The sequence below is a fragment of the Trachinotus anak genome, unplaced genomic scaffold (assembly GCF_046630095.1).
Source record: "Trachinotus anak isolate AG129_WGS33_773 ecotype Australia unplaced genomic scaffold, CSIRO_AGI_Tana_v1 ptg000008l, whole genome shotgun sequence".
Classification (NCBI taxonomy): domain Eukaryota; kingdom Metazoa; phylum Chordata; class Actinopteri; order Carangiformes; family Carangidae; genus Trachinotus; species Trachinotus anak.
This window is the reverse complement of record NW_027273859.1, coordinates 2,880,966-2,895,480: the sequence shown is the minus strand read 5'-3', so window position 1 is coordinate 2,895,480 and position 14,515 is coordinate 2,880,966. Positions and strand designations below refer to the sequence as shown.

The 14,515-nt window shown below is 41.1% G+C and overlaps 2 protein-coding genes across 5 annotated transcripts; both read left to right on the top strand.

Moving 5' to 3' along the window:
- The first annotated feature begins 747 nt into the window (after positions 1-747).
- On the top strand, positions 748-9,405 carry gtf2h2 (general transcription factor IIH, polypeptide 2). Of its 4 annotated transcripts, none has more exons than XM_071481870.1 (15): positions 748-1,004; positions 1,493-1,598; positions 2,909-2,986; positions 3,501-3,537; positions 3,870-3,956; positions 4,051-4,101; positions 5,961-6,015; positions 6,454-6,559; positions 6,643-6,733; positions 6,921-7,116; positions 7,823-7,886; positions 7,997-8,100; positions 8,277-8,379; positions 8,462-8,501; positions 8,860-9,405. In XM_071481870.1, exons 2-15 carry the CDS (start codon positions 1,543-1,545, stop codon positions 8,968-8,970), a joined length of 1,179 nt encoding a protein of 392 aa, XP_071337971.1. In that variant the 5' UTR covers positions 748-1,004; positions 1,493-1,542; the 3' UTR covers positions 8,971-9,405. The 4 variants fall into 4 exon arrangements, with proteins under 4 accessions (XP_071337971.1, XP_071337972.1, XP_071337974.1 ...); XM_071481871.1 differs by having other exon boundaries at positions 748-1,171; XM_071481873.1 differs by having other exon boundaries at positions 748-995; positions 8,860-9,122.
- Positions 9,406-9,948: 543 nt separating this feature from the next.
- Positions 9,949-13,884, top strand: dhfr (dihydrofolate reductase). Its single transcript, XM_071481874.1, has 6 exons — positions 9,949-10,188; positions 10,336-10,385; positions 12,136-12,241; positions 12,864-12,987; positions 13,218-13,333; positions 13,782-13,884. Exons 1-6 carry the CDS (start codon positions 10,097-10,099, stop codon positions 13,861-13,863), a joined length of 570 nt encoding a protein of 189 aa, XP_071337975.1. The 5' UTR covers positions 9,949-10,096; the 3' UTR covers positions 13,864-13,884.
- Positions 13,885-14,515: the final 631 nt, after the last annotated feature.

Genomic DNA, 14,515 nt, shown 5'->3' with positions numbered 1-14,515 from the left:
ACATGAAGCATGTATATTTTAGTGTGCAATCAAGTTATATACATAGGGAGAAGGGATGTATGATCTACGTAAATAAAATATTAGTTATCAACGAGAAACTCGTATTATTAAAACTAAAACCTTTAACGTCCTAAGTGGGGGCGGTTGTGATATCACAGCACTAGAGACTATGAATTTGTGCCAGATTTTGCCGCTCGTTTTTATCCGCCGGCTTAATATGTGATCAACCCAGTACAATATCTCTTCAGTCTAATAACACTGTTTCCCAAAAACAGCCAAATGACAGTAACAGTCATAATATTATTAAGCAAAGTTTTATTGAAGTTTTCACTTTTAATTCATATCTATTTATAATACAGTCTATGTTTCATATATAAGTCCCTCCAAATTTCTGTAATTGGAAAGCGTCGTCGGACGTCAGCAGCAGTGAAACCTAGACCGAACACAACCGACAGAGACGAGATCGTGTTGCGAGATCTCGCGAGAGTGTTTTGCTGAGAGACAAACAGGTCCCGAATAAAGTAAATCTTTCTCCTGATCTGTTGGTCTGAAAATGACATTTTGATGTCAGAATGTTCGGAAGATCTGTAGCTTGTGAAAAATTGATCCACATTTATTTCGGTGACTAAAGGGAGAAAGAATCGGTCATAATCTATGATCACGTTCACTTCTCCCGCTAGACTGAATAGAGTCAGACCTGCCGCTGGTCTCGTAGAGGAGGGGAGGGGGGGAGACCCTACTCTGTATATAAAACCACGTGACTCAATCACAGGAAATAGTTGGAAATGAATCGTCTCCCTCCTTCACCAGACATCATGTTCTCCACTGTCTCTGACGGAAACGAACATTGGACACAGTGCTGAGAGGCTGCACTCAAAAACAGTGTACTACCTTAGATACAGCCTATGTGTACTACGTGAGAATGAACTGACGAAATATCTGCCTCTAGAAACAGCACACGTTTCCTTCCGGAAGAGAAGTCCGTTGCACCACCGGTATTGAAGGTACAATTGTAGTAGTTAGATAGTAAGTCATATCACATACAATAACTAGATAGTACCTATTTAGATGATAGGCATCTTAGCATTGTTCACGCTAGTACCTTGAATTACTTTAACAACTCCCAACAACGTCCGTTAGCGGAATTGTTAGCTAGCTAACTGTTGGAAAGGTAATGACTTCAAGTTGTCACTTTACTTTATCCATGTGCAAGGTTTAATTTGAAATAACGAGATTTGCATAATGTTTTTGGTTATCAGAAAGGTCAGCAAATACAAGAAGCCTTAGACGGTTGTTTAGGGTGGATACCAAATTCTATTCAGTATACTTGCAACTGAATAAATGTGTTGTTTATTTGCCTTTACTGCTTACCTCCTAGATTCCCATGGAATCATTCTGTCCTCTGATACACAGTATTCGGCATGTAGATAATTCACCAACCAGTTTTAGATGCAGCAGACTTGTGTATTAATGTGAGGCTGTTGTTTCCCAGTCTCCCAGTTTTGCTGTTATCGTCTGTTGAATTTCTGGCTGGGAGACATAATGGATGAAGAACCAGAGAGAGCCAAGCGCTGGGAAGGGGGCTATGAGAGGACATGGTAAGACTGTTAAACTAAGAGAGAGATTTTTCAGCTTGAGATATTTGTTACATTTGATGCAACCTTGTGGCATACACTCACCAAGTACTTTTAAAAAAACAAAAAAACAAACTAATTCTGGTTGAAGCCTCCCTTTGCTCTCAACACAGCCTCAGTTCTTCGTGGCATGGATTCCACAAGATGTTGGATTCATTCTTTTGAGATTCAGGTCCGTGTTGATATCTTGACATTATGCTGTGGCATTCAAATCAGAGACAGTTGAGAAACCGAGACGATTCATTTTCAATAATTTCCTGTAACTGTGTCATGAGGGTTTCTCCACCTCTCTGCCCTTTTAGGAGACCAGCAGCAGGTCTTAGTCTATTCATTACAGTGGGAGAAGTGAACGTGATCACAGACTATGATTCATTCTCCCTGTAGTCACAGAAATAAATATTGGATACATTTTTTACCAGCCATAGATCTTTCTGAAAAATCTAACATTAAAATGCCAGTTTTCAGACTGACATATCAGGAGAGAATTAACTTTCTTCAGACCTGTCTCTGTCTCAGCAACACACTCTTGCGAGATCTCGCAACACAGATCTCTTCTCTCTGACGGTTCTGGTCTGGTTTCACTGCTGCAGTGCTGCACACGACTCTTTCCAACCACAGACGTTTAGAGGGACTATATGTGAAACCATGAATTAAAAGTTACAACTGGAATAAAACTTGTACTTATTTACTTAATAATACTATTACTGTTATTATCATGTAACTGTTTTGGATGAAAAGCAGAGAAAATATTCCCCGCACCATTACACCACCATCACCACTGGTCTGGATTGTTGACACAAAGCAGGTTGGGTCCATGGATTCATGTTGTTGATGATGAATTCTGACCCTTCCACCTGCTGCCTCAGCAGAAATCCAGATTCATCAGACCAGTCGACGTTTTTAAAGTCTCCAGTTCTCCAGTGTTGTTAAGTCTGTGTCCTCTGCAGCCTCAGGTTTCTGTGGTTATCTAAGTAACCCTAGCTGTTCTGTCAGCTCAAACCAGTCTGACCATTCCTTTGACAGCATCTCCGTCCAGAGCTGCTGTTCTGTTGTTTCAGAGATACTCAAACCACCCTGTCTGGTATCAACATGTTCAAAGTTCTGTTGTTGTTACATTCTGATGTTTGATGTGAACATGAATTAATGATCTCACCTTTATCTCTATGATTTTATGTATTGCACTGCTGCCACATTACTAACTGTTTGTATGAATAAGCAGGTGTACAGGTGTTCCTAATAAAGTGCTTGGTTACTGTATATGTATTGTCCTACAGGGAGGTGCTGAAGGAGGATGAATCTGGCTCACTCAAAGCCACAGTGGAAGAGATCCTGTTCCAGTCCAAAAGGAAAAGGTGTGTGTGTGTGTGTGTGTGTGTGTGTGTGTGTGTGTGTGTGTGTGTGCGCGTACGTGTGTTTGTGTGTGTGTGTGTGTGTGTGTGTGTGTGTTTGCATGTGTGTGTTTTGATTGTCTGACAAGTACAAAGACACAAGAGAATGACTGAACAATAACTTTTAAGACGACAAAAACAGTGGTGGAGTTCTGCTTTTAGGCACTTGTTTGCTATGGTGTACTGTAAATGATTCTCACTCATTATTATAACAAGAGTAACATAGTTATAACAAGCACTACAACATATTAAGTATTGCACTTTTGAATCAGTTAGTTTAAATGCATTTTTATTCCCATGCTCTACCTTCTAAGAGTAATGTATGCTCTACGATATTGTGGGTGGAACATTTTCCCCTTGCTGCTGTATTCATTGTTATATCAGAACTCTTGACTGGTCAGTTCCCAGAAGGAAACAGTTAGTTCTCTAAAATGTTCTTGTTTCTACAAACTAATCTGTTGCTTTGTTTGTCTCATAGGGTGATAGAGAGCCATGAACAAGTGAGGCTTGGGATGGTGAGTGAGTTCAGTCTTAGGCTTCATTCATTGTCTGAATGGTTCTAAGCCTGAAGGTCTCTTAGAGCAACATGGTGGCAACAGCTACACAGTGTTACTTTTACATAAATACCCGATTACACTTTTGGTTAATGTTGTATATAACACAATCATCAACAGACAATAGCACAGCAGTAAGTCAGTGGTAATGACTGTTCTTGTGAATGCACCCAGTGTTAGCATAAAACAAAGTCCTGTTTATGGATACTTTGTTATTAGAAAAATAAAATCTCATGTTTAAAATCTATCATTACAAAAAACTTGGAGATGTTAAATGGTGTCCTGTTCTCTAGATGCGTCACCTCTATTTGGTGATTGACTGTTCGAGAAGCATGGAAGACCAGGACTTGAAACCAAACCGCCTCACCTCTACGCTAAAGGTAATTTCTGTAGCAAACCCATCACACTGTACGAGAGCAGGCATACACTATGATGATCTGTAAAACACCGTCTCCTTTCGCCTTTCCTTTGCAGCTGATGGAAGCTTTTGTTGATGAGTATTTTGACCAAAACCCCATCAGTCAGGTAAGTTTATACGGTCATGAATTCTGTGCATGTTTTTCACTGAGTTGTGTTAAGACTTTACATTTAAATCCCTTCACCTCTCGTTGGAACACAACAAGTTTACATTAGTTTATTAGAGAAAACGTTATGTTCTTGTATAATGATAAAAGTAGTGAGGGTAGCACCATCATAAATACACAGTAGGGTTCCTGACCCTGTCACTACACTGACAACTACTTTTGGCCAAGAGTTCTCTCATGGTGATACAAGACCTTCAAACACAGTTTAACACCTTTAGTTCTTGTATTTAGTTTTTAAGACTTCATGATATTAATATGATTTCCCAAGACTGTAACTATATTGTATAAGCCATGCAATGAACCAGTAATGCTATTTTTGTGTAACCAATTACTTATTGTCAGGTGTGATTTGACCGTATTTTAAAGGTTCTGTATAGTTCAGTCTATTTTCTATGTAAAGCCATCACACCGTCACAACCCCTCTGTATGTGTTGTAATCTGAGTTCTGTTTTTTGGTGCCAGGGATGGCAGATCGTGCATATTAGTGCACGAGTCCCTTCTTGTTGTACCTCTGCCCAGGCGGACTGGTCATGGAGAACTTTAGGTTATGGATAGTGTTTGTCCCACTATGGGAAAACGTGACCTCATCAGAAGCACAAATAACATTGTGACGACTATGTCAGGAGGGCAAGGTACCCTCCTCCTATATATTAGGCTGACATAGTGTCAGTTGTCATTCAGAACAAGCTTACCTCTGCACAGCAAGGAGGGGGGTCTGGTGAGACACTCCCTCATGCTAATCAGAGAACCAGGGTTACGTCCACAACCTAAGGTTCTCTTTCATATCATTCGTTTCGTGTTTCACTATGGGAGAAATACTGACTCCTGGGTTGCCAGACAAGCCTGTAAAGAAGAGAGCTGTCCTCAGTGGCATCTTAATTGAGAGGATCCACATTCAGAGCCTGCACTGAGGATGGAGTGTGCCAGAGTTGTCTGAAACCCTGTGTCCTATCTAAATAATTTTGTAGTGCACAAACTGGACACAGAGTATGCAAATGCCGGTGCTCCTCAGAGGAGAAAGGTGGGGGATAAAAAGCAGCCAGCTCTACCTGATCCAGTGGTTCAAAGGAGGGACCGGAGTGTCTAGTACAGTGGGAGGGTCCCATGCGGGCTCCAGTGGTCTAGAAGTAAGCATTTTGCAGCGTGCACCCTTCATGAATCGACACACCAAAGGATGCTGACCCACCGTCTTTCCATTGAAACCAATATGGAGAGGTAGACTTAAATGGTGGAGAAAGCCTTGCCCTTCTCAATAAGGTGCTGTCAAAAGGACAAAACCACCATCACAGAGCACTGAAATGGAATAATTTGTGACTGTGAGCACCAGCTCTCAAACCCCTACCTCTCGCCTGGACATTGTCCTTGTTCATGAGGCTCCGTTCTGATGAGGTCACACAGGAGGCATTCCCATAGTGAGACGCAAAACGAATGCTATGAAAGGGAACTACCGGATCAAATCCTGGTTGGCCAGTGGACCATCAGAACAGATCCTGGAGGTGGAGCTGACAAAGCATTTATTTTGGTCTGAGATAATCGTGGTCTAGTGTGACATCTAGTGGTGGTGAAGATCGTTTACAGAACCTTTGATCAGATTACTTCATTGCCATTGTTTACAACAAGACAGAGATTAGCCATTCGTCCACTTCTCCAACAAGCATTCACATTACACCGTCTAACCACCAAATTACACTCATGTGGGGTGAAGTGTTCAGACAGCGAACAAATGGACCATCACTGTTACTACTTCAACACACTGCTGATGGCTGTCATGTGACCTAACCACGTGTATTGTTTCTTCAGGTGGGCATCATCACCACAAAGAATAAAAGGGCTGAGAAGTTGACTGACCTGACAGGTGAGGGTCACACAAACTGCTAATGTTAGACTCCCCCACTCAACGTTATGCTTATGCTTATGCTCAGTATTTGAACTTCAGCATATATTTTTCTCTTCTTCAGCTTCCCTCAGAGTGGTGAAAATGTTTTTGCTTTATCTTTCTTACCGATAAGGACAAGTTATCAATGTTAGGGATTCTCATTTTAAAAAATAGTTACTGCAGCAGAGTCATATTAATACATGAATACTAATACTTATTGATACATTAATACTAAGACCATAGATGAGCTATGTGTCTCCATCTTTTTAATCAGCAGTGAGCATCATTCCGTCCAGAGAAAGTCACTTTGGTGTTGTGGTGTTAGATGTTTTGCAAATGTTTGCTACAGCCTCTATTCTGTGAAGTTACCTGGTGCAGCTTTAACATGGTGAGATGTGTTGTCTTGTTTCACCACAGGAAATCCAAAAAAACACATTGCTGCCCTGAAGAAGGCAGTGGACACTGTGTGTGCAGGAGAGCCGTCCCTGTACAACTCCCTCAACCTGGCCGTACAGTCCCTCAAGTAGGTTCTGCAGCGTTGATGTTTCAGTTTGGCTTCTGTGATATTACTGAATCTCACTCATGCTCATGCTTGTCTCTGTGAAGGCACATGCCTGGACACACGAGCCGGGAGATCTTGATAATCCTCAGCAGCCTCACCACATGTGACCCAGTCAACATCTCGGAGCTAATCAAGGTGAAGTCACACTCTTACCGAGGGCTCCACAGTCATCAGTGTCCACTGAATAGCTGATGAGCAGTGCAGCTGTTAGGTGTATTGTATATTTAACTAGATATAACTCTTTTTCTTCACTGCATTTCTGGTCTCCTTCTCCTGCTCCAAAGAGATTCAGTCACTAGTAACCGTGTTCCTCCCCTGTCAGACCCTCAGGTCTCTGAAGGTGCGGGTGTCAGTAATTGGCCTGTCAGCAGAGGTCCGGGTGTGTACGGTGTTGACCAGGGAGACAGGCGGCTTGTACCACGTTATCCTGGATGAGAGTCACTTCAAAGAGCTTCTGATGATGCATGTCAAACCTCCTCCAGCCAGCTCCTCATCTGAATGCTCTTTAATACGCATGGGTCAGTGTAGAGATACCATCCTCCTGTTCAGTAAAGAATGATCTCCTCTGTTTCTAACCTAACTGGACACATAAAGAGAGACACCAGACACTAAGTGTTAGACACAGCAAATCTACCAGCACCTCCACTGTCCTGCTGCTCCAAATACTCACTCGAGCCCCTAAATGTGGAGTAAAGCACCACAGAAAATATTCCCCAACAAAAGCACTGTTTCCTCCTGTTTGAGTAATGTTTGTTGAAAACTACAGGGCCTAGCTGTTTTTAGGAAATTATTGGGCCTTTATTAATGAAGGATGGACTTGGTGCCCAGACAGGGTAGGGGGTCAGACACTGTTGTGAGACAGAATAACACATTGTTGGTTTGGTATGTTAATGTGTGTTACTGACAGTGAGAGAAATATAGAATGACATCAACCTCACTCTAAGTCTGGAGACATTCTGCCTTTTTCCTGAGAGCGAGGGCTGTTAGAATTTGAAAAAGTCTAAGGATTGCAGCAAAAGCATTTAGTCACTTTAAACAGTCCTTCCTCATTTTACCACAAGCACAAATTAGGTTAGGAGGTAACTAAAATGTTTTTGTTTCCTTAAAATACATTCATAATGGCCATTCTCCCTCCTTATTAAATTATTAGGATGATCTATGACATAAAAGCATCTACTGAATATTTGTGCCAGATCCACTGAATTTGAATCTCATCTTCCTCAGGTTTTCCTCAACACACAGTTGCTGCTCTGACTGACCAGGATGCCAAGCCTTCATTCAGCATGTCGTGAGTAGAGAACAGTGTGATTTAAACCCTGTGGCCAGGACTGTGAGCAGCCAGCGTGCACTGGAGTGAAATGTCTTTTTAATGTGCCGCTCCTGCTGTGTGTCTCCTAGTCATCTGGACAGCGGTGGTGGTCCAGGTCTGTCTCTGGGAGGGTACTTCTGTCCACAGTGCCACGCCAAGTACACAGAGCTTCCTGTGGAGTGTAAAGTGTGTGGTAAGTTTGATGAGAGGATACAGTTTGTGTTGTGTGTGTCAGTGTAAGGTTCAATGAAACTTCGAATGAAACTGTGTTGTGTTAACATAGCTTTGACTTCTGTGTGTGTGTGTGTGTGTGTGTGTGTGTGTGTGTGTGTGTGTGTGTGTGTGTGTGTGTGGTGTATTGTATCCAAGGTTTGACTCTGGTGTCGGCGCCCCATCTGGCCAGATCCTTCCACCACCTCTTCCCCCTCCAAGCCTTTACAGAGAGATCTGTGGAGGAGCTCCAGGGAGACAGGTGGCTGTGACTCACACACTCACACACTCACCAACAGATACTGTGCTGCTGTGTATTTAAACCTGTTGTGATTTGGTTTCAGGTTCTGCCAAGCTTGTCAGGGGGAACTAAAGGATAAAAGTGTAAGTACAGTAGTAGAGTGTATGCCTGGATTTTCAGATGGAGAATGTACTTTTTTCCTTTAAGGGGACACTCCCCCAATTTTAAATGCCTTAACGCCTTGGTTACCAGAATGCACCAATCATTATTATATTTATTGTCACAATTAACTGTAGGATTTACCCATACTCTGGTCTGTCTCATGTGCCCTCAACTATATGGAACTTAATAATAAATAGTAATAAATAGCTGGTTGATTTAAAAAGAAGAAGAAGAAACATATTAAGTGTAAAAGCTGCGTATTTGCATTAATTTATTCATTGCAGCTTCACTTCCCCCTTGATATATCTGCTCTCTCTTCCTCTCTTTCTCTGTTTCTAGGTATTCACCTGTACATCATGCCACAGTGTGTTCTGTGTGGAGTGTGATCTCTTCATTCATGATTCGCTGCACAGCTGCCCCTGCTGTATTCACAGTCAGATCACCCGCTGAAGCTGAGGGGACAACTGTCAGACAGAGACTGAAGCAAACTCAAATGGGTGACAAATTAAAAGAAAGACCAGGAAAATTAGTGGAGAAACAGGATGACAACATCCCCATTCACAGGTCACTGAATATAGTGATGATTATGAAAGTGATGTGAATCATATGCTATGACCTTCACGGTCACCAACCAGTTGATCACCTGTGGGAGATTTTGGACTGATGTCTTAGGATTGGCACAGAATATTGGATAATCATTTGAAGGTAGAGGCAGCTGTGTTCTCACTGAAGATGATGCTGAGTTGGGTCAGAGCTTCTGTCTGCTCTGACATCTTCATCTGAGATGCTTTATGTCAGAAATGATTTTTTGTGCATTGTTTTTAGTTTTGTGCTGCAGTTCTGATTGTGACATGGTAGTTACAATAAAACAGATTTTTTTTTGTACTTGTTTAAGTGTTGTAACCAGTAAGAAATTTACTGTATAATTTTAAAACAGGCCTTTATCCTGTTACCTAGTTTTTCCCATTTAACATCTCAACTCTTATATTTACAATGCTAAATTCAGTGTTAGACACTGGGCTGTCGCTACCATTGAGGACAGTGAGATTTTGCATGGTATTTTCTTGGGAATATATATAAAGTAGGTATTTTAACACCAAAATTCACACTGTGGATATTTTTTTAGACCAAAATATTAAAAGATTCACCAATTCCCAACCAGCTTCTTATACCTGGTAATGTGGAGAAGGCTTTGAGATTGTGCACAGGACATTGAAACATCAACGATGTAAATGTATAAAATATAAAAAAGATGCAATGATACATTTGAACCTTTAGATCCTGACCGAATGCAGATGACAGTTGTAGGATATTCGGGATAACAAGACCGGCGAAAGATTGTCTTCAGTGGGAGAAAGTTGACTTTGCCGTCAGTTATTTACCTCCATAAGATGGCAGTGATATAACGAGACGACCGTGTCGGCTTCCGTAAAACCGGAAGAAGGCGGAAGCAGAAGAAGAAGAAGTCAAACAAATGATTCATGACGCTTTTGTAACAGCTGCTGGCGGGAAGCTGCGGTGAAAACACGCGTCTAACGAAACGGAGCATATTCACCCAGTGTTTCGTCCACTCACCATGTCCCGCATCCTTAACGGTATTGTGGCAGTGTGTCCGGACCTGGGCATTGGCTATAATGGAAACCTGCCCTGGCATCCTGTCCGCCTCAAGTAAGTGTTAGTATGTAAATAATAAGACGTTGAGTGAAAGTTTCAGGGAGCTTCAGAGTTGTGTTGAACCTGTTGTTAGCATTTTTAACAACATTTGACCTTAGCAGCAGTAGGGACGTAACTGAATTACATGTTCTTCTTTTATAGTAACGAGTTCAAACATTTCCGAAAGATGACGGCGACTTCAAATGCGACAGGTAACTTTAATTCACTTTGCTTTGGGGTGAATTAAAATCAAACTGTCGCAGCTTCCAGTGGTTCAGAGGTCGAAGTTTTATTTGTCACAGTTGAACATTTACAGTATACAGGCATGTTTCAACATGAGAGAGTGAGAGGAGAGAAGAATGCGCTGGGATAGAGAGAATGAAACGGGTTTAGTCAGCACACAGATGAACAGCCAGAGGATTTACTGAGAAAAAGTTGAGTGAACTTTATTGTCATGACAGCGAGTCATTAACAGGAGCTTATGGTGTAAAGTAGATAACACAACATAGTGTAAGATGAAATGTATTTTGTACATAACCGTATTTCCCCCAGGTTTACTGAGAGAATTGAAATAATTGAAGTAATGGTAACCACAATAACGTGACAGCACATTTATAATACATCCTGTTCCTTAATGAAGATTTGGAGCTCCACTTTGCCTATAAAGTTAGTGATGGCTCAGATTGGCTCTGTGATATGATGTAAGGCTGTCAGGTGATGTATAAAGTATAATCAGAATCAGAAATACTTCATTAATCTCCATTTCACATTTAGTGACTGCTGACACAAGAGACTGGCCTGCGAGTCTGTCGGACACATGTCAAAACAACAATGGCAGCTTTGGACTCATTAGAGGACACATCGAATCACAGAATTAAGGGAACAGGTTTATAAAGTTCTCATACAATGTTGTTGATAAGGCTGATATCACAGTACAACTTGCACAATAGCAGCCAGAGACAATATCCCTGATGTTATCAGAGCGATCAACAACACACACACACACATACACATACATTTTGGTACAAAAGTACAAATGCGACTGACTAATATTGTGACAAGGTGACCCATGATTCATGATCCTCACACACAGCTCAGTCAGGAACAGACCACAGGCTGCAGGTGATGACAGGCTTCTTGATAAGTAACACATTTATAAGTAAAATTTATTTAAAATCAACTCCTCTGATGCACACAGGAGTGCATATGCTCCCAAATATCGGCGTGCGCATGGTTTCATACATCAGAGATATTTGCTGCGTACAAAGCTTTTACAAACTTTGCACTTCGTGTTCTGGACTCATTTGAATAACTTTCATCACGTGGGTTAAGATACAATAGGTTATGTCAGCTCAGTTTCTTCTTTTAAGTGTAACGTAATTCCCAGTCTGACCGGTATATTTGTGGTATGTCAGATCACAAATGATGTCACAACTTTCTTTCAGAGGTGAAAAAAACATAAAATTATAAAACAACAGGACACCCCGAATATTTTTTATTGCTGAGCAAAATATATTTCACTCAAGCTCAAAACAACAGCATGGCTACTAACTCTGTGAATGAATCACATTACATTTACTAATTAATCCACATTATGGGCCACAATCATTTTTTCTTTCTTAAGATATCTATTTGCATTGCAAATAGAGCGAAAAGAGGTAGATTCATATTTTGAGTGTCCCTTTAAATTTTGTAATATGGTGATGGAGCTGCTGTTACCACAACTTTACCTCCACCAGAATTCCTTATAATCTATATTCCTGACCCAGCCCTGTCTGTGTGCCTTTTATCTGTCATGTAGAAAAAGTAACGGCCAGAGTAAATCAGCAACTTGCACATTAGACAGTATGTTATGAAAAAGTTAGTATTATTTGTATCCTGGAGAGTTTCACAAAGATAACGTTGTAATTCTTGAAGTGCTGCCTGTATGAAGGAGAGGACTCTAACCTCGCTGTCCTGCAGGCAAGCAGAATGTCGTGATCATGGGCAGGAAGACGTGGTTTTCCATCCCAGAGAAGAACAGACCTTTGAACAACAGGATCAACATCGTCCTCAGCAGAGAGTGCAAGTATGTGCAGCACACTTGATGCCGACACACAACAGTGTGTCTGAATGAAATGTAATGCTGTAGAAAGACTCCATAATGTATGAAGTGCTTTCTGTTCAGTTCAAGATTCTGTTAACTTCTTTTACAGCAACTCTGTCTTATACAAATTAATGTTCATACACTATTAACCTTTTTTTTTCCAATTACGTTGTGGTGGCAGTGTAATCACTGGCTGGATTACATTCATTAGCATTTTAAAAAAAAAGAAAAAAAAAAAAGAGAGAAATTATTGCTACATTTAATAACGGCAACATAGATGCAAGGAGGTTTGGGTGGATTGTGGATGTACACGACTGTTAAATCAGGGTTCACAGCCACAGTTCCATCTGTGGTAAGCTTTAGGCAACTGAAGCACTTTGGTTAATGTTAAGGAAATATGGTGGAAGAAAGAAAATGTTTTGTAGTAATTTGGGTGAACTGACCCTTTAAGTCACTACACAACATTAAGGCAAATTAGCAAGATGTTACACTGCTTATGAACCTCTTTATGTAGGGCCAACAGGGGCTAAAGTGAAATGTTACTTCACATTAAGTAATGCTCAGTTTTAACAATGATCTCATACAACTGCCAAAATTCCCCCAGAGCGCCCCCTGCAGGAGCACACCACCTGGCGGCAGACTTCAGCTCAGCTCTTAGGCTTGTTGACAAAGAGTTGGCCGACCAGGCCGACCAGGTGTGGATAATAGGAGGCAGCTCTCTGTACAAGGTACTGCATGGAACACCAGTGTGCCCACTGCTCACAAGTTATGGGGTGTTTTACAATATGTAAACATTTTCTGACAGTAGAGGAGAATTTTACTTATGTTTCACAAATGCTTTAATTTTTGCAGCTATTAGTTAGAACCATTTCAGGATGAAATTAAACTATACACACTTATGCTTATAAACACCCTGTTTCTATCTGTAAGTATTCTTGTGATTGCTTTGGGCTTCCAGGAGTTGATGGAGAGCCCGGGGACCAAGAGACTGTTCGTCACGCGAATCCTGAAGCAGTTTGACTGTGATACGTTCCTCCCTGAAATCAGCCCAGACAAATATCATCTACTGCCAGAGTAAGATCAGCATACGTGTTCAGCACTGTAGTTGTGTCCGTATTGTCTTTTGGTTCTAATAATATTGTAATAATGCCAATAAATACTCGTTTCTACTGCAGAGTCATTTGAGCTGGGTGTGAATGCAGATGAAACCCTTTTCCTTTGCTGACAAAAGTAATTTCCTGTGACTACTTCATTTAAGTCAACTCATGTTTCGTCAATGAAATACTTTTATTGTGAAGTTGAAGAAGTAGGAAATGTTCAGTTTGCATTAGCAGCAACTTTATACAGAAAGTTTTTCACCATGGACACCCAGTTCGCAATACTGCAGATACATAAATGTTATAGTATTTTCATCAATGGGCCATAAATCAGCATTGTATTAACCTCATTCAGCAAGCATTTATTTAAAATCTTAAATGTGTTTACCAGATGACATGCACAGTAAGGCTTGTTTCTCCCACAGGTTTCCAGGAGTGCCACAAGAGCTGCAGGAGGAGAACGGTATTCAGTATAAATTTGAAGTCTATGAAAGTGCAGAGCAATGAAGACGACGACGACGGGGGGGGGGGGGGGGGGGGGGGGTTTAGTCATTTTTGAAAAGTGATTTGTACAGTTGGGTGGTGTTGTACCAAGTTGAAATAAACACTGTTTTCAATGATTCCTGCTGCAGAGTCATTTACAGGTGGAGGAATCTAAAAACACCAGGTCCTGGTGTGAATGCAAAGTAGACAAACCATCCAAGTATGAGGGGTGGTCATTTCATCTGTCATGTTTGGCTACATTTTCAATCAATCAAACTTTATTTGTATAGTTTTTTTCATACAGGCTTGTCCAGCTCAAAGTGCTCCACAGATGACTGATAAGCCCCCAAAAAAGCTGACAATGGACAGATATGCTTTGTCTCAGTCTATCCGCCACTTATTTGTGAACTCTAGTTTCAAATGATGCTCATACAGTGGGGCAAAAAAGTATTTAGTCAGCCACCAATTGTGCAAGTTCTCCCACTTAAAAAGATGAGAGAGGCCTGTAATTTTCATCATAGGTACACTTCAACTATGAGAGACAGAATGGGGGGAAAGAATCCAGGAAATCACATTGTAGGATTTTTAATGAATTAATTGGCAAATTCCTCGGTAAAATAAGTATTTGGTCACCTACAAACAAGCAAGATTTCTGGCTTTCACAGACCTGTAACTT